Below are 18,798 nucleotides of genomic sequence, written 5' to 3'. Positions count from 1 at the left end.
CCCTGGGTATTTTTAGCTTTGCAGCAATCCAGGTCTCTTGCTAAAGTCATTAGATCTTTTCGGTTTTGGATACAAAATCAGGAAATGTTGATCAGTCCAACTGGTCTGAGCTTCTCCTGGAAAATTTTATGCTTTAGTAGGAAAAACAGTAAAACCAACCACCAAATTAGGTCGCTAATGAAATGTAAGTCTGCAGTATCACAGCAGCTACTGGTATGAAATTACTTTGTAATGGTGACACCCATATTCCATGGCTTGGAAATCCTCCTTTTGATTTGATAATAATAATTTAAAATGTAATTACACTGGAATTTAGGAGTGACTTTTTTAATAATAACAATGTGAACCTTCTCATCCTTTTGAGACACACTAAAAGCAAAAATGCCTTCTTAGGAATGCATGAAGAATGTTCAGAGAGAAGAAATAGAAAACAAACTGCTTAGTGAAAGAGTCTATTTTCCTTTGAGTGAAAAGAGAAGTGCCAGGATGGAAGAACCATGTAGGCTCCTATAAAAATTACTTATCTTCTGTAGTCTGGAAAGGGCTGTGCCTTGTAGATTTAGTATCATAAAACAGTTTCAAACTTCGACACAATTTGAAAATTCGCAACAAGGCAGCAAACACAACTGTAGTAAGATTACACAGACTTGGGATGCCTTTTTCATGCTGCAACCCTACTCAGTCCATCTTTACCTATGAATCTAGGTATTTTGATAATGATGCTGCATTACGATAAACAAACCTACCTCTTCTCTCTGGTACTTGTTTGAATAAGTTGAAGCTTTACTGAATCTGTGTAATAGAAGGCTTGTGGTCACTCTGGCATTAGACTGTTGTGAGACTGAACCTCAGTGCCCACATGATCAGTTAAAATACAGCTGTAAGAGGTGAGGGTGCTTTTTGCAGCTAGCAAGAGTTACCGCTGCTGTTATGAAAATGAGCACAGGATCGTGGGCCTGTAGTGACAGGACAAGGGGTAACGAGTTTAAATTGAAAGTGGGAAGGTTTAGATTAGATATCAAGAAGAAATTCTTCAGGGAAAGGGTGGGGAGCACTGGGACAGGTTGCCCAGAGATGCTGTGGATGCCCCATCCCTGGGAGTGTCCAAGGCCAGGCTGGATGAGGCTTGGAGCAACCTGGTCTAGTGGAAGGTGTCCCTGCCCATGGCAGGAGGGTTGGAACTAGATGGCCTTTAAGGTCCCTTCCAACCCAAACCATTCTGTGGTTCTATGATCACCAACTTGTGTGTGAAAGTCAAAGCTTGTTGATACTCCACAGGGCCCAGTAGTACTAAGTAGAAAATCAAGCCCTCTGAAATGGAGCAGGCAAAACTGACCTGCATCGTTGCCATTACAGCCCAAGAAGAGTGTGCGGATCCCATCCACATGACAGGCCAAGTCTGTTCCAGTAAGCATGCATCAGGTCTGCCACTCCTGCTGCCTTTTCTTCAAAAGCCATCGGGCTCCCCAAGCTCATCTCCTCTGTTCTGCTCTCAGCTCTCTGCTGAGTGGGTGGAACTGATTGAATACAGGTCCAGTCACCTTTCTGAACCAGCAGACCAAACCATAGTGTGATTAACGTTGGATTTCCTATGTCAGGATAATTAAGAGTGAAGCTCTGACCAGATTGTGACTTCGATGGGCTGTAAAAACATAAATTCTGACATTGCTGAGATAATACAGAATGGAGACTTAAAACCTGCTGCATCGGCAGAATAATGGGAAGCTTAGTGAAAAGGGAGGTAATCCCATAAATGGATCAGTTTGTTTACCCTCCGTGTACCACAGCAGCCCTGCCTAGATGGATTTCAGTGTTACCACTGCTCCTGCTATCCATGCAAGTGCTACTGAGAGTGGGATGGCAGGGGAAAAGTCATGTGAATCTGCTCTTTGCTTTTCAGTCACTTACACCAGGTGAGTTGTCACGCTGGCCAGAAGCCTGAGCTTGAGTTTCCCTGGTCTTCCCCTTGTGGCAACCCACACAGCTAGATTAAAGCAGCATCCAGTGCTACCTGCTGGAAAGGCACTGCCCCTTGCTCTCGGGTCTTGCAGGTGTTAAGTGCTGTGGCAAGCCAGCTTCCACATGTACAGAAATAGAAATTGGGCCATTAGAAATGCTGATGCAGCTCCAAGGGAATGGAGGAAGGGGCCTGTACAACAGGGTGTCTTTTCCCTTTTGCGTGAACTGCTAGATGAGCCCTGCTGGGAGTAGTAAGGAGGGAGGCTGTTGTCTTTTCCAGGAAATCTGTCCTGGTTAGGTGTTTTTTTGTAGATAGCATAATTTAATGGGAAATAACACAGGGTTTCTTGTTTCTGCACTGTGGGTTTCCTACTTTCTTGATATGTAGAAGAAAACAGTGTGGATGGGACACTAAATGCTGTGAGCGAAGCAATTCTGGCACAAAAAAAATGAAGGGATGACAGCATTGGTTTGGCACCAACCTAGATTAAGTGCAATGTAAAGGTCTCTTCTCAGTTGTGCTTACATCACGAGTCCTGTCCTGCTGCCTGCTTGCTCTTCCTGTCCTGGCGTGAAATGAGCTGCACCATTGTGCAGGGGTGTCAGTCAGGGCTCCGCAGGCTTTGGCATGAGACCGCTGGTGTTAGTTCTCAAGGGCAAAAGACAGTGAGATCTGTGAAGATGAAAGAGAAAAGTGAGAGCTATGCAACTTCCTCCTGAAACGGCAATGATGTGCAAACATTTTGTTTTCTATTTTCAGCAACAACTACAGGCATATGTGGCCTGGGTGAATTCCCAGCTGAAGAAGAAGCCAGCAACAAAGCCAGTCCAAGACCTGAGGCAAGATCTCCGAGATGGAGTCGTTCTGGCTTTGCTCATTGAGATCGTCGGTCAGTAATGCCATATGGCATTGGTTTTCATCTTGCAGTTTTAGATCTTGTGTTGAAGAGGGTGGCCTTTCTCTGACATCTGTCAGGCAGAGTGGCAGATGTTAACGATAGCGTCAGACCTTGTGGAGGTTGGGGGGAAGGAGTGACCTTTTAAAGAAAACAATCATAAACCAAATCATAAATGGAGTTTTATTCAAGTCGTTGATGTTTTATCAGACAGTCAACAACAGATATGCTAAAACCTGTCAGGGACCAAAACCTTGCCATGTAAAGCCAATACAGTCTCGCACCCAGTTGTTTCTGGTACTGGATACCTTATAAGCAGGACAAGAAGCCATGCATGCCTCTTGCAGTACCCAGACAAGACAGGCCCTGCCCATAGAGCAATTCCTGTGACAGGATCAAGCTGTTCAGTTCTTAACTAACCAAGTTGTTCCACTCCTCTAGCTGGTGAGAAGTTGAATGGCATTCAGGTCAACCCCTCCAGCCAGCAGGAGATGAGGGAAAATGTGGAGAAAGTCTTACAGTTTGTGGCATCAAAAAAGATCCGCATGCATCAGACTTCAGCAAAAGGTACGTGCACCTGGTGGACACCCCAGATGGTTCAATCTGGTAAAGGCTTGGTTCGGTGTTTGTTTCGTATCAAACAGATAATGTACTGGGTTGTAGGGGCGTTTGGGGGGTTTTTCCTCCTGTAGTTGAGTAACAGGTTTCGGTTTGAATGCTGCTGTGTTCTTGACTGCTTTTGGTAGCAGCACAGTGCACAGAAACAAAAGTGCCTTTTGTCTTGCCCTGAGCAATCAGAAGATAAGTAATGGTGTAATGAGGAATACAGACTTGGAATATTTCACTAAAAGGACATACAAACCCACTAGTATGAAATGAGACATGGGAAAAATATTTCTGGTCCACTGGAAGCCTGTGATCCTGTTTTCATGGGCTGTAAATAGGGAGAGACCCAGCATGCAAAATGATGTGTCTCTGGCATGGTTTAGTCAGATACCACAAGGATTTCTGGTGTGTGTAGATCTGTGGGGTATAAGACAGCCCTGATCCTTACTGTTTGCTGACTGTACTGGTGGAGGATACAGTTCTGATTGTGGCCCTTTAGACGAGAAAGAGTGGAAAAATGCTGAGGTGGCCCACATGGGGTGCATATGACCCTTCTTGTTAGAAGAGTACAAGCTGTTGGTTTCCAGGCCTTGGTGAGGGGCTTAGAATTCAAATACAGAGTAATTAGTACTGTTCCCACAGTGCTAGTGGCAGATTGGAGGCTGTCCTGTTGTTGTCAGTAATGTTGCAAGCTGTCTTATAAGCTCATGACTATAGAAACTATAGCGATACTGGTAAAAAAATTCTTACATAAGCAAGGGTATCAACCTGGATACGGAACGAAATGATGTCACGTGGTCATAGGACAGGATACAGGTAAGAGACTCTGGGACATGCTCCAGAGCTCCAGGCATAGTTCTGATATTAACTCATTCTAGGACTTCAAACAACTCACACAAGCTTTTGGTCTCACGTTCTCCATGAATGACGTGGAGGTAATCGTTGCCGTGCCTTATTTTGGCTATTTGTAATTTTTTGGCTACTAAAGCAAATAATAACCAGCCTTCATGCCTCCAGCACATCTGACTTGTTTTTTAATTGAAGCGACTGCTCACACAGTGGTAGTCTTCAGTAACTGCTCTATTTTTCCAGTGAGTGTTCAGTCATTATCACATGCTGTCATGGCATTAACGGGAAGTGGCCATGGAGGGAAGCCTCAGGTCTGTTCTGAGCATTTCAACTTGTGATCTGTAGGTGGTGGTCTGCTTGCTGCTCTCTGCAAAACAAGCAGAGCTGAACATAGCGCTGTAATGCAGTCCTTTTTGCATGGTCCTTGTTTACTGGTACGATCCCATGGCGTTTAATTTTATTCATGCTTGTGGGTCAGGTACAGCTCTGGTGGGACTTCCTGCTAATGGCATTGTCTTTGGCTTTATTTGCATTTTGCAGATATTGTTGATGGGAGCTTGAAATCTATCATGAGGTTGATCCTGGCCTTAGCTGCTCATTTCAAACCAGGGTCTGGGAGAACAATCAATCACAGCCCTGCTGGCCTGGTGGGGAAGAGCTTGTCAGCATCGTGTGCCAGTCACAGGCCTCACTCGGCTGCTGCAGTGGCCCAAGGGGCGGTAGCTGCTCTGGCAGATGTTCGTCAGGATGTCTTGCAATCCGGCCGAGATGTTTTCCAGCACAGACAGAGGTAATGACTGTTCCCTGGTTATGTGAGGCCAGGTGATGTGAGCAGATGGCCACAATTTCTTTTCAAGTAGATGCTTCTTTATCCTGACAATTCCTGGTGTAAGGTAGCTCTCCTGCTGTGTAGAGATAAACTGCTGCCGCCTCACTGAAACCTAAATAGTAGTGGTCTAACGAAGGGGAGAACTGACCTGGCTTGGCTGCCTCATGATGAAGACTGCAGGTATCCCAAGTTCTTCTTAGTTTTTCCAGCAAAATAACTGCTGGATCTCTCACTGGAAAATAATAGTTTTTTATGGCCAAGCCAAGTGAAATCTGCTGCCTCACCTTCACCATTTCATGCTGTGCACAGTGCTCTTTCTCAGTGCTGTCTACTTGGGGACATTCTCATTTCAAGTGAAACAAAGGAAGGGCTCAACTACAGGTACGGGTTACAGATCTGGGAACGGTTACTTGCGGAATCAAGGCAATGGGCCCGTTGTACAAGCCTGTTCCGTCAGGCATGTTACCGTTCACCCCGGCGTGATGCTTACTGCTCTGTAGGCGGATGCGGGGTCTTGTGTGCTGTTCATCAGCGGAGGCAGCCTACCATGCAAGCAGAGGAGTCCCGCTGATACTGAAGGGAGATGACCCATGTTCGGAAGGCATGTGTAATTCTGAAAAGCACATTTAACACTTGTAAAAGGTGCTATGTGAATTGATAATAACACTCATGACATTTAAGTGGAAGACAGGTGGTGGTGTGTGGAGGGTTTAATTTACACTGAAGGTCGTTTGCCCATATTATATTGGCTCAAGGGAGTACCCGTGAAGCAGTTTGGAAATGAGGTTGGAATGGTATGTTAAAGGTTTCTTTTGCAAAGGCCTTGGGCCAGGAGCTCTTCAGAAAAGCCAGTCCTTGTGCTGTTTGCAAAATCTGTTGTTTTCCTTGTCTTCAGTCTTGTAGTTTTCTAGTCACAGAATTAGGGATGAGTTTAAAAATGGACAGTCTGTTTGCCTGTGTCTGCCTCAGAGCAAGAAGATGGGATGAAGCTCCCTGATAGGATAACTTTCTTAATTGGCAGTTTCCTAGCTGTCCTCTCCTTCTCTACCTTCCCTTCATTACCTTTCCTACCCTTCCTCTTGGAGACAAGAAGGATTTCTGAGTTTTCTAGTCACAGAATTAGGGATGAGTTTAAAAATGGACAGTCTGTTTGCCTGTGTCTGCCTCAGAGCAAGAAGATGGGATGAAGCTCCCTGATAGGATAACTTTCTTAATTGGCAGTTTCCTAGTTGTCCTCTCCTTCTCTACCTTCCCTTCATTACCTTTCCTACCCTTCCTCTTGGAGACAAGAAGAATTTCTGCTCCTATCAGCTGATACTTCCCTCACTCTATGATGATTATCTCCAGAAATAGCAGCATGGATGAGGAGATTGGAAATCCCTACTGGAGTGTCCGGGCACTGGTGCAGCAGTACGAAGGGCAGCAGAACATGCCATTGGAGTCCCACTCTTCCAGGTAAGGAACTGTATTGCCAGGATGTGTCCCCTTGTCATCCTTTTTCTGGCATTCCCTAAAGTGCCTTTTCTTATCACTGACCTGGTTAGCTCTGATAGGAAAGAGGATTGCCAGCATCAAGTCTCCTGCCTGGTCTGGAGAATGAAACCGTGTTTTTTTACTGCCATTTCTCCCACAGATAAAATTGACCTCATTCATGGTGTAACTGCATAGATAAGAGCTAGGAACTTCTGAGTTACAACTATCTAAAGCACTGGAGTGTCCCGCAGTAAGACCAGAGGAATGGGATTAGGGAAGACTCGGGTAAAGATTTTACTGGCAACCTGAATGTACAGGTGGAGCTCTTTGAGGAAGTGCTGACATGAGGGATACTGGAATGGAGTTTGTGGCTTGCTTCACAAAAGGGAAGGGATGGAGTACGTAGGGTGCAAGGGATGAATATTTGATGAGCTGATGGAAAAGCTGTGGAGGAGAGGAACTTAAACCAGCAAACCTCATACCCTGCAGAGAGATGGAGATGAGGGGGCATGTGGAGTTGAACAGCAGTCTTTAACCCAGATGTATGGTCCTGGGGAATCTGCAGCTGTCTCTGTTGCTGTCATGCCCTCATCCATCACCTTTAACTGTCTGTAGATTTACAGTTATCTAATTTACCCTTCCATCCCCCAGTCTTTCACCTTCAGTTTAATGTGCAGCATTTAATTATGCTACTGAAAAATCTCAATGCACACTGCTATGAAGGCTGAAAGTCAGAGTTCAGCATGGTTTCCATGGGAGGTGACGTTCCCCTTGGAAGTAGGACTTGGATCCTGAGCAGGATGTGCTCTGGGCTATAAACAGCCTGCAGCGTTGACTGGGGTTCTTGACGGCACAAGTTGTGCAAGGTCAAGCTGGTGCAAGTGGAGGCTTTTTAAGGAAGTGGAACCTGTAGGATACAGGGTGGGTTAGAGTGGCAGCATATAATACATTTCCAATAGGAGGTGCCACAACTTGCAGCTGTGAACCTGAGCAGCGTGTGCCAGTTACAACATCTTGCATTGGTGCCTTACAAGCTCTTCTTACTACCCCTTGCTTTGGGGCACAAGTCAAAACTCTTGCCCTGATGTGCATGAGCAGTGGAGGGAGAGGGAAGACACATCCCTGTGGTGTTTTCATGGAGAGAGGAGGGCAGTGCAGCTGAAGGGGCTTTTGAAGAAAGACTACTACAGTGGGGGAGCAGATCCATTGTGGATAGCTTCATGGTAAAGGACGACCTTTCCCGTTTTCCCCAGGGAACAAGAAACTAGCTTGAAGACTAAGGACTGTAACTGTATGTGCTAGATGTCCCTCTGGATATGATGCTTTGCTCCATTTAATCTCTTCTGGAAGAGACTTAGAGAGCATAGCTTCTCTTTGATTCAGTTTCCTGTCCCCAGTGTAAACCTAAACTCTGCTTTGTTGTCTCCTGGTCCTGCCTGGGCTGCTCCCTAAAAGTACCTCAACTAAATAGATAGCGCCCACCCTCTCCGGATTTGTGCCGGAGTGAGAAGGTTCATTTTCCTAGGACAGATTGCCACTCCCAGATTCTCAGCAGGTAGGCTGTCTCCACAGGATCTCTCAGGCCACTTCTGATGCTCCATAGTACAAAGAGGCCTCCGTGTACCTGAGCATAAAGATCGTTTGGCCCAACAGTGAAGAAAAAATACTCAGTGGTTTGTTCTTACCCCCAAAATTTGCTGTATCTCGTTGTGAGGTGGGTTTTATGCAGACATACACACTAGGGAGAGTGTGGGAACTCCATGTGGGCGAGTAAGGGGCCACTGCCTCCACATGATGTCAGTAGAGAGTGTACTTCGGAAGCTGTCATTCCAGGGCAGACGTAAAAATTCGGGTCTTGGCAACAGGATTCCCATGTCACTGGGCTTTGGTGTTGACTCTTGAACTGTGGTCTCAGTAGAACAGCGAGTGAAACATGCCGCTCCCTCCACTCGTCCTTCATTTTAAGGTAGCTGTGGTATTCCACATGTGCTCTTCTGCCCTGTCATGGATTGTCAGACAACCGCTGTTTGCTCCGATGGGGCTGTGTTTTGGCCCTGAGCGAACATTTCTCTGCACATCCTCAATCACTGTGGTGTAGGGTGGGGTTTTTTTCCCCGTTGTGTCATGAGCTCTCTTACCATATGGTAACGGTGATATTATTGCTGATAGGACATAATAAAGTAAGAATCTTTACATAAGTGATCCGTGATTGACCCAGAGAAATTGGGAGCAACCTGCCCTTCGGGCCCTGGGGATGTCTTCTGGTGACGCCAGGCTTCGTGATGAAAACAAGGTGTTTGTTTCGCTTTCCTTCCAAAGAGAAATGTACTAATAATTATGAGAACTGCTGGGAGAAACAAGCCCCTTCTTTTATTAGTGCGAGATGTTATTAACTGCAGCCACCCCCCTCTATCTAATTGTGCTGCTGCCGTGTCTGTCCCAGGGCAGCGTCCCCTGCCCAGCCTCAGCTCGTTTCGGCATGAACTCCTCAGTAAGAGAGCTCACAGCCCAAATAACGCAATTCCCACAGACAAAAGCGCTAGTAAGCGAAGGCAATTGAAATGATTCATGGAAAATTTGCCAAAATCAGATGGATTCCCAGGCCACTGAGCCCCTCGCCCATCCATCTCCCTTTCCCCTCCCCTTCCACCAGCCTACCCTCCCCCACTCGAGCCAGGCATCTCAGAGAAAAGGCTCTGCCTTGCACAGCCTGTGTGGCAGCAGGAGGGAGAGGGAGCCGCGCTGCATGCCATCTTCCCAGACCGCATCCAAGCCTGGGAGAGGAGGGAACTCGCCGCGTGCAGGACCACCTTCTCCTGGCTCTGCGTTGGCGTCTGCAGCAGATGCGTGGAGTCTGAGGAGGGCAGGATGGGATGAGAAACGCCACTGGCAATCCAGATTGCAGTCCGTGTGATGAAAACAACTGGGTGTGCAGCTGACCAAAATGCAGCAGCAGGAGACAAATAACCCGAGAGGAAAACCAGCAAAAGCAAAACCCAGGCTGCAGAATTCCCCGACTCTGGAATCAAATACGTGCGTGGAGGCTGCTGATCTGCCATCTGACTTTTTTTTGCAAAGACCCTGAGGTTTTTTGTTTCTGCTGGGAATCTTTCAGCTAACGTAAAGCGGTCTGGCTTGCAAATATTTCTCCGGTAGTTTGACAGGAGCTGGCGTTTTCTGCACTGCGTTCTGAGCGTGTGAAGGGACAAGATATGTCTGTAGCCAGAATCCTGAGGCTCCCCAGGAAACGGATTCTGTGAGGCGAAAGGTTACAGTGGGATCATGGGAGGGAAGCAGGTCAAATGGTGAGCGATTGTTGCCGTTGTCATTTGAAACAGCAGGGATGGGGTGTTTATTAGAATCATGGGAATTCCGGCATCGCTGGGGCTGTTGCCCTAAAGCCTTCATTTGGGGGCACTGGCAACTCTGCAGCTCAGTGGAGAAAAGATATGGGTTAAGAAACCAACTGGCAAAAGTGTAACAGTCTGCATCATAAATCTGTCTTAAACAGCTTTAATTTCCCAGCACTTATTTCTGCATGCTTTAATCACAGATGGTTATGTACTTAAAGAACAAATTACATCAGTGGTTATTTCATACTCTAATGGGTTTGACAGATACAAAAACTGTAGAAATGTTTCCAGCATTAACGTGACAGCACAATCTATGAGGCAGCCTGACCTGTGCTACTGCTTCGTGTGAGTGCATCTCAGTGGCTCTTTAACTGTTTGGCGTGGTTTGGGAGGAGGTCACTGCTGCCATCTGAACCCACTGGACTTTTAAGGTAGGGAAACTGCCTGGAAAAGGGACTGTGGACATAGGAATGCCTAAGCAATTATCTGGACAACTGTCTATGTTGTGGAGACCTGTAGTGACCGCTTACCCCACCCCCCATACCTCAGCTGGCATCCTTTCTATTTGCTTTGGGCTGCGGATCCAGTGCTGCCAAGAGCAGACTTCAGGGAGAGGGAATGTTATTTCCAGGTTCTGTATCCCCTTGTTTACTGTCCTGCTCATTCTTCTTTCCAGTTCCCTGCTCTTGCCCACCCTTCAGTTTCACCACCTTCTCACCCAGCAGTTGCTAATACCGTTTTTCTAGGCCAGCTCTCACTCATTTATCTTTCGTGTGAATGAGAACCAGCAAAGTACTTCTTGGCGGTCTTATCAGGGTGATGGCACATTCAGAGAATCAGCTGAGGAACTGGGGGGGGACTACAGAGATCTGTTCCTAGGAGGAAGTGAAATCACCCTCAGATTACGGGACACGTTAGATCGGATGGGCTTCCTGTTTGTACCTGTGCTGTTTGAAAGTGTCATCCTTTCCTGTGACCATTGGTGTATAATGCAAAGCCAAGTACTCTTTGTGGCTGTGGAAGCGGACCAGACCGGAGCTGCTAGCCAGTCATTTCCATCTCTGCTGCGAGGCTTTCCCGATTCTGTGAGCGTGCCATGGAACATGTAGCAGCGATACTGGGAAGATGCGGAAGGCCGAGCTGTTGAAGTCTCTTATTTTTCTAAACCTATTGTATTATTTCCACGCTGTGTTCTTTTTGTTCTCTGGCCTTTGTGTCTGTGTTAGGGAGAATGAAAAATTAACTCACGCTCACACTTGCAAGGATTAGTTTGTGACTTCAGCGGTATGTGGAATGGGTCAGTGAGCTTCAGCTGCCTTTTGATGTTGTCTGGGTGATGCATTTAGGAAGAATTTCTGGAAAAAAAAGGGTTGCTTGAACCTCACAGTCAGCTGAGATGGATCCAGTGAAAATATGTGGGTACTTTCAAGAAGTTTCAGCCCAAGGACATGAGTGGTACATGGCTTTAACAGATAGTTTGCCTTGGAATTTCAAGTTATTGAGGTGGTGCTTTTGAAAGCTGGAGCAAGAGAAGAAGCAACCAGGGTGCCTTTTTGTTCAGCTTGCAGAGTGAACGTACGGCTAAGAGTGAATTGTGTCGGAGCAGACCTTCGTTGGAGCGTGGCCTTACGCGCCTGCATGAGCATGTGGGGACGCCGTGGTGGCAGTCCCAGACTTCCTTCCTGTTAAGGAAAAGGGAGACAGTGCTGCCTACCGGTTAGCCTGCTGACACTGATGGAAAAGTTACATGCCCCGTGTGGGTTGTTCATGGCCTCTCTAGTATGCAGATAACTTAATTTCAATAAGCCTGTCTGCGTGTACACTTACACCTGACGTGAGGATGCTGTTGATCAGTTCTAGAGGTAACGGTTTGTCCTTTCCCCCGCAGTCTTACCTCACCCAGTCCTATCCATAGTGCGAAGAGCGAATCCACCGTAGCCCCGTCAGAGGAGAAGGAAAGACTTGTGATCATCCACACAGAAGAAACAAAAGCTAAACCAGGTACCTTGCAGATAATGCTTTTCAGCTCATGCTTTGAGTGGGGTTTGTTGGTATCATAAGCTGGCTTAAGAGATCCCCTGCAACTGAAACGCATGTGGAGAATGTGATGCTGACTCTCTGTTCACGTAAAACTAAATCCCAAAACTTTTATCGCTCCAATAATGCCTTAATATGGCAACGTCTGGAGCTTGCATAATAATGCTTGGGAGATCCTAAGCCCTGGAGAAGAATTGAGGGTGATACATCATCTTCAGTGTAGGGTGAACATTGAATGACAGCCTCATTAGGCTGTGTTGAAATACACATTTAAAATTCCCTTCCAGAAAGAGTCCATGTGAGCTTGTCAAGCCCATGATGTGTAACTGGGCTTTGTGTAGGGGTCTGTGTTGAGAGCACAGGTCTCGAGTGGGTCGTTGCAAGGAAGGGAACAGTTACAGTAGCGTGGTGATGTTTGCGCTGAGAAGTCGCTGCTGTATTGCCACAGATGCCCTGTGAGATGGTCAGTTCCCACCTGGAATTTTCATACAGATTGAAGGAAAGGTTTTCAAAGGAATTCTGAAGGGATTTGTTTGTTTCTTTTCTTTCTCAGAAATGCAGCCCAGTAACTCTTTCTGGTTAGCTTCCATCCCAAGAGCAATCGGCAGCGAAGCACTCTTCCTAGGAAATGCTTTGCTCCCTTCGCCAGTCTTGTCCTGCTTCCGTGCTCCTTTGGAAGTATCTGACTGACTGTCTCAGCAGCTGAAGTAGCTGGCAGGCTGTGGGTTTTCCTTAAACTCTTCACAGTACTGTGTCTGCTTGCTGCCCGTACAGTAGGATACTGCAGCTGCCTGTCTACAGAGGTACCGCAGCTTGCACTGGGCGATGTAGCTTTCGGTCAGCTAGCTACCAAGCACTGCTGTGATAACTCCTCACCAAACCTCATCCCTTCTTAGGGAAGAAAAATCTGCGTTCCTGGGCCAGCCAGTGGACGGTAGTTCATCAGCGATCCCGCTTACGCTGCGAAGATGAGAAAAGGCAGGCGGGGTGATTAAACTTGCTGTTGAAAGTCTTTTTCAGAATTAGGTGTGTTGTCCACCTTGAGAAAGCCATGTTATTTGACAAGTAGAAATACTGTCTAATGTTGCTTTCGGCATGTCTGTGGAGCAGTCTAACACTAAGGCATGTCCTTCAAATCCCACAGTTGCTTTCTCCCCTTAGGAATGTTCCACCTCAGGCATTGCAGTGCACTGTGCCCCATGATGTGCTTTGAGATCTCCAGTACTGAGGAATCAGATGTTAACGGAAGGGCAGGATGCATATCTTTGATATCGGTGTATGCAGGAAAGCTTCCTTTGCATAAAGAATGAGGCATAAATCCTTGAGATTGGACAAGATGTTGCACATGCAGCAACTTCCTTGGTATCGGACAGGAGACGTGCTGGTTTGTTAGGGACAGCGAGTTGGGCAGCAGGCAGTTACGGTGTGACGCACGTCTTCTCTGGACTCCTCTGTCTCTCGTGACCACATTCAGCTGCTCTCTCTTCCAGAGGAGACAGAATCTCATTTCCAGCCTGACTGGCAAGCAGGGAACACTGGGTCGTATTTGGAGAATTCATGGGAGGAGCAGCTTTTGGAACAACAGGACCATTTGGGAAAGGAAATGGAAGAAGCCAAGAAGATGATTTCAGGTTTGCAGGTAACGGATTTCTTCTTAGCCCAGCGTTGCCTGCCATGTGCATTTCTTTTCTGACCAGCTGTAGCTGGAAGACAGGTTATTCTGCAGCTGGGACGCTGGCCTGGAACTCGAGAGAGCTGCATGCTTAACCCAGAGAGCCCAAGGGAGGAAGAAAGATGGCTGCAGTTTCCCCAGCCCCAGTATATTTACCTGGGTTTCAGAGAAAGAATTTTAACATCAGTCAGTGCAATTCAGATACAACTTTTTTCTTAGCTCAGACTTCTCCAAAACTCAGTGTTGACATGATTGGAGGCTCTTGTTCAGTAGGGTGGGAGAGAGAGGAAAATTAATTGCTATGAAGGCTGAAGATCAGTGATATCCACTAATAGCAATGTAGGTAGATGGTGAGAGGGCAGAAGGGCACACAAGGTAAGAACAGAACCACTGTAGAGAGTCTAAAACAAGGCCTGTGTGTAGAAGGTGATTGTGTTTTGTCTTTTGGTGGGAGTCCAGGTCCCAGCTGGGGTCGCTGGCTTGGGGCCCTGTCCTGTGATACATGTTGACTCCTGTGTGTGTGGTCACCGTGCAAAGCATGTCTGTTACTGTGCAAAATGGTGAAGGTTCATCGGTGTTTTCCCACGTGCTGGGACTGGGACTCCCCTTTTTCACCAGGGCACTTAGCAACCTGAGAGAATAGAGCAGTCCTTCTGTGGTTTGTGATCAGAAGTAATGCAGAGAGACAAGGAATGTCAAGAAATCAACTGAGATCCACAGAGCTGATCAGGGGTCACACAGACTTGCGTTGGTCTTTCATTGAGCTAGGCTGAACTATAATATTTGGCACTTTCTCTACACAACTACTTGTTTGTGGGAACCTTTTCCTTGGTGTCCTGTTCCAGACCTTTCCTGACCAAATGACCTCCAGCCCAATGTGTCTGTGTGACTCTGCATGGGGAGCAGAGCCCCTGATCCATATGGTAAAGACCCTGAACTCTCTCAGGAATATTCCTTTCTGTTTGTGCTGGGAACCATACTGGCTTTGAATTGTAAATATTTATGTGCCAGTAAACAAAGCAGAGATTGTGTGAGAAGCATAGGCAGGCAGGGCAGAGGGTGGGGTGTGGGCAGGGCAGGCAAACACTTTCCCTGTGGACAATGGGCAGGAAACAAAAGACTGGTGGGGGGGGGAAAGGCTGGGTTCACTGGTAAAATCCGGTTGCATTATGTGTCTGCTGGGAGCAGGGAGATGTGGCACTGGAGAGACTGGCATGTCCTTTTTCTCCAACCCTGGCCCCCCCCCACGTTTCAGGAGTGAGGGTGAGCAGCTGGCATTACTGCCCCTTCATCTCCTGGGAATAGGAAAAGGCAGCTGATGTTGCTAGCCAAGAAATTGGATTTGATTAATTGATTTTTTCCCCTTTTGCTAGATACTTAAGAGCCTCCCATTCATGAGAATTTGATTGAAGTATCAGGGACCTAATGTACATATAGCCCATAAGGTGCTAAACCCATGGCAGCTTTTTATGTTCCTGTGTGATTCCTGCTTGAGTGTCCTGCTGGGAAGGCCTTGGGATGCACTCAGAAAACTGTTTTCCAGAGAGCTGAATACAGATTGTATTTGCTCTTCGGCAGCAGTTGCAGCTCTTTGATGGAAGGTTCTGTCAGCAGGCAGAACCTGACCTGTCAGCCTTCAAGTCTTTTGGGGCTGAACTAGAGTATTACTGCAAATAGGATATTTTGGTTTCAGCCATGGAGTTCAAATAGAAATAAACTAGGAAGCTAGTTGAAAGAAAATTCAGCGTGTGCGGTTGTATGCAATATCCTGGCACATACTGCCTGTTGTGAGTCCTGGAAGTCAGAGACAGAAAGGTCAGTGTGAAAACCAACAGCTGGACATCCATCCTAGTCCTGGTGGTCCCTTCTTACACTGCACACTTTTCCCTCCTTCAGGCTGCATTCAGTTTGCAGTGGGCATTCTGGCATCTTCCTGCAGACCTCTGCGTCCTGTTTCTGAAGTTTTCTGTAGATGTGTGGTTGGGAGAAGGGCTTCTTTCAGCAGGGGACACTTCAGTCTCATTCCAGAAGAGAAGCCTTGCAATGGGATCCTGGTTCAGTCTCTTCTTCAGACTCAAATGTTATTGCAGTGAAGGCTACCCCTGGGCTGAAGCCCAAGACAGACTTTACTGCTTGAAAATCTGAGCTGTTGCCCTTGTTTGGTGTCTCTGTGGGGAAGAGTATTGGCTGGCAGATCTCTGGGAGAGCTTTCTCAGGGGGTAAATCATCTTCTTCATTCTACTCCTTTTTGAGGGGAGTACGTCAGCAGAAATGGAAAATGAAACTGTTTACATGGTATGAATGACTGGTAGCCAGAGCTGCAGCTAGCCTGTTTTCCTTTGAAACCCCTGAAGTGGAATTTTTTCCTTCTTCCCAGGCTTTGTTGCTCAATGGGTCTTTACCTGAGGATGAGCAGGAAGGGTCCTTTGAACTTTGTGAACATGGAGCCTGCTCTGAAGAGCAGCTGGTGAGCACTTTGCTGTATCTGCCTTTCTCCGCTCAAGCTGCCCTGTGCAGTGTTCTGCCCCAAGCAGGTGTCTCGCACAATAATAACCATGGAGTTTTCCTTTCAGATCATCATCCGAAGTCGCCTGGACCAGAGTGTGGAAGAAAACCAAGACCTAAAGGTTAGAGGGGGACAGATGAAGGGGGGAAGAGACTTTGGATCAGGAGATCTTTGCAGGCTCTGTCCTAGTTGATTTTGTTGGACAACTGAATGGGTGACATGGGGGATATATTGTGTTAGGGATCCATCTCCGTTTCCATATTTGCTGTGTGGCATCTCCATCCCTCCAGGAGCATAGATATCTGCTTCTCTGAGGCCATAATTCTCCCTGGAAAGCACTCACAATACTTGGCTGGGAAGTGTGTATCCATATTAGCAGATAATGCGTGTGGGATAGCACCAGAAAAGTATATGCTGCCTCCCCACTTTGCTGCAAGCCAGTGCTGGTGAAGTCACTGGCTGGTAAAACAAATATCTAAGTGGTACTGGAATTTAAATGAGCCCTGAAATATATTTTTCCTGCGTGCTCCTGAAGCTGAGGAGATCCAAATTGTACTGGACCAAAACTTTATCCAGGACAGCTGTTTACGTTCAGACATGGCTAGAAATTTCACAGTCTTTCAAGTAGGAAGTAAATGCAGCTAAGAACCACTCATTCCACCAAGCCTGCTTCTAGTTCAGCATTCTGCTGATGCTGGCTCTGGGACCAGTTCTGATGCTGGGAGAGAAGTATTTGATGATGCCCTGAAGGACAGGTTTGGGGGTCTAGGGAATCTTTTTCCTTCATAGCTTTAATAGCAGGGCCTTAGGGAGCTGCTCAACTGTTCTGTCACGTTCGTAACCCATTGAAATGGCTCAGGGCCTGATAGGCTCTTTGATCTGTGGGAGAAGGCAGGATGTGCTTTCTTCTGAAGCAGGTGTCTGGGGACAGAGGATGACATGGCTTTGGTTCGTTCTGAAGGGGTGTCAAGATGCCAATTAATCAAACTGTGTTGCATTTACAGAAAGAGCTATTGAAATACAAACAAGAATCTCGAAACCTACAGGGAATAAAGGTGAGGCAAGACGCGCTTCCTCGAAGAGTAAGGCTTTAGCGTCTGCTGCTGCCCGTGAATAGGGCAAGCAGCAACCACACACCTGAGGAATGTCAGACTGTGGAGGGAGTTTTATTAGGGAACTTGAAGTTGGGGGATCCCGTGGTCTGTTTCTGGCTCAGGGTGGAAGCTGCTGTTAAGGCAGGCAACCAGGAGTTAGGTCTCCTGGGTTCTGTGTCTCTTTGTAGGATTGTGGTCAAATGTCCCCTCCGTTGTCTGTTTCCCTGGAACATAACACGAGGCATAGGGTGACTGCTTGGTTCTCGTGGCTTTTGATTTTCCCCTCTCCTGGGCTATGTGCAGTGGGATTGGCACAGTGAACTCAGTCTTGACAGCAGAGAAAAAGAGCGCGGGGCTATGGTTGTCCTCCTCAGCTGCAGCGTTTTTCACAACTTCCGCTCCTGTTTGCTCAGTTTCAGCCCCTGAGGCTGTAACTACACTGAGCAGAGATAGTTTTTGAGCTCCTGTGAGGGCAGCAAACGGCTGTAGCTGCCCAAGGTAGAGCTCTCCACTTCTGGGTATCCCTCTTGAGAGAGGATCTCACTGCACACCTAGGTCACACTGAGCGGTTAAGTTTTGTTGTGTCCTTGGCTGACATTGGCATCTTTCTGCCCTCTGGATGTTGCAGATGTGTGGCTGGAGGCACTAGTTGAAGGTCACTGACAAGACCCTCCAAAGTCACTTGCTCTTTTCTTCCATGAAAGCAAATTGCTAGGTCAGTTCTGGAGCGGGAAGTTGAGATAGAAACACAGAAATCCCTTTGTCCCAGATGGCTGGAATGTTGGCAGGGAAATCAGCTTTGGGCAAGAGAAAGGCAGAAGGTCTAAGAGCCCGTTGGGCAGATGTCTAGGTACCTCCTGTTCTCTTGGGCCCTTGGCAACATTTCAGCCCTCTGAGTGGCCTCACAGTGTTATGGCCACTGGCCTAGGTCACTCACTGCCCAGGGAAGGGTCTCTGCCTCTGACTTGCACATTCCGACAGATAACATCTTTTCCTAGGATGCTTTACAGCAAAGGCTGGTTCAACAGGATGCTTCAGTTCTTCAGCTGAAGCAGGAACTGCTGAGAGCAAACATGGACAAGGAGGAATTGCACAACCAGAACGTGAGTCGCTGCTGCTGGGGGCTAGATTATTTTAGAAGGAGGGTGGTGACCCTGAGGGTTCCAGCAGCCACGGGAATGGGCTGTTCTTGGGGTTGTGGGAGAGTGAACACTGCACACAGTCTGCCAGCCAGATGTGAGACTCGCTGGAGTTTCCTGTTCTTCACTCCCACTTCCTATTCTCCAAGACCTTCAGCTGAAACGGGGGATGGGGCTTCCCATGATGTTTTCGGAACAGTTCCAGTCTTCCTTCCTCATTGTGTTCCCTGGACTAGCAAGTGGACAGGTGGAGCTGTTGTGTCCAGTGTCCTTCTGGAGAGAGAAGAGCTGGGAAGTAACTGTTCTGTCCAGAAGGTCCTTGGACATCAGCTTGCCTGAACTCTGCAGATATTTGGTCTCAGATCACCCTTTAGCACAAGGGGCA

General features: G+C 47.3%; 1 protein-coding gene across 2 annotated transcripts in view; it reads left to right on the top strand.

Annotated features, from left to right (window-relative positions):
• DIXDC1 (DIX domain containing 1) overlaps positions 1-18,798 on the top strand; it is a 31,511-nt gene that overhangs the window by 8,206 nt on the left and 4,507 nt on the right. Inside the window, exons 2-11 of one of the 2 annotated variants that reach the window (XM_010158708.1) lie at positions 2,720-2,849; positions 3,297-3,422; positions 4,851-5,100; positions 6,487-6,594; positions 11,854-11,966; positions 13,493-13,641; positions 16,052-16,141; positions 16,248-16,301; positions 17,185-17,235; positions 18,273-18,377. In XM_010158708.1, the coding sequence (XP_010157010.1) occupies positions 2,720-2,849; positions 3,297-3,422; positions 4,851-5,100; positions 6,487-6,594; positions 11,854-11,966; positions 13,493-13,641; positions 16,052-16,141; positions 16,248-16,301; positions 17,185-17,235; positions 18,273-18,377 (1,176 nt within the window). Of the gene's footprint in view, positions 1-2,719; positions 2,850-3,296; positions 3,423-4,850; positions 5,101-6,486; positions 6,595-9,894; positions 9,918-11,853; positions 11,967-13,492; positions 13,642-16,051; positions 16,142-16,247; positions 16,302-17,184; positions 17,236-18,272; positions 18,378-18,798 lie in introns of those variants that run through there. The other variant, XM_010158709.1, reaches the window with a different exon arrangement.

The sequence above is a fragment of the Eurypyga helias genome, unplaced genomic scaffold (genome assembly GCF_000690775.1).
Source record: "Eurypyga helias isolate BGI_N326 unplaced genomic scaffold, ASM69077v1 scaffold4049, whole genome shotgun sequence".
Taxonomy (NCBI): domain Eukaryota; kingdom Metazoa; phylum Chordata; class Aves; order Eurypygiformes; family Eurypygidae; genus Eurypyga; species Eurypyga helias.
Note: the sequence above shows the minus strand (reverse complement) of the source record. Positions and strands in the feature narration are given on the sequence as shown.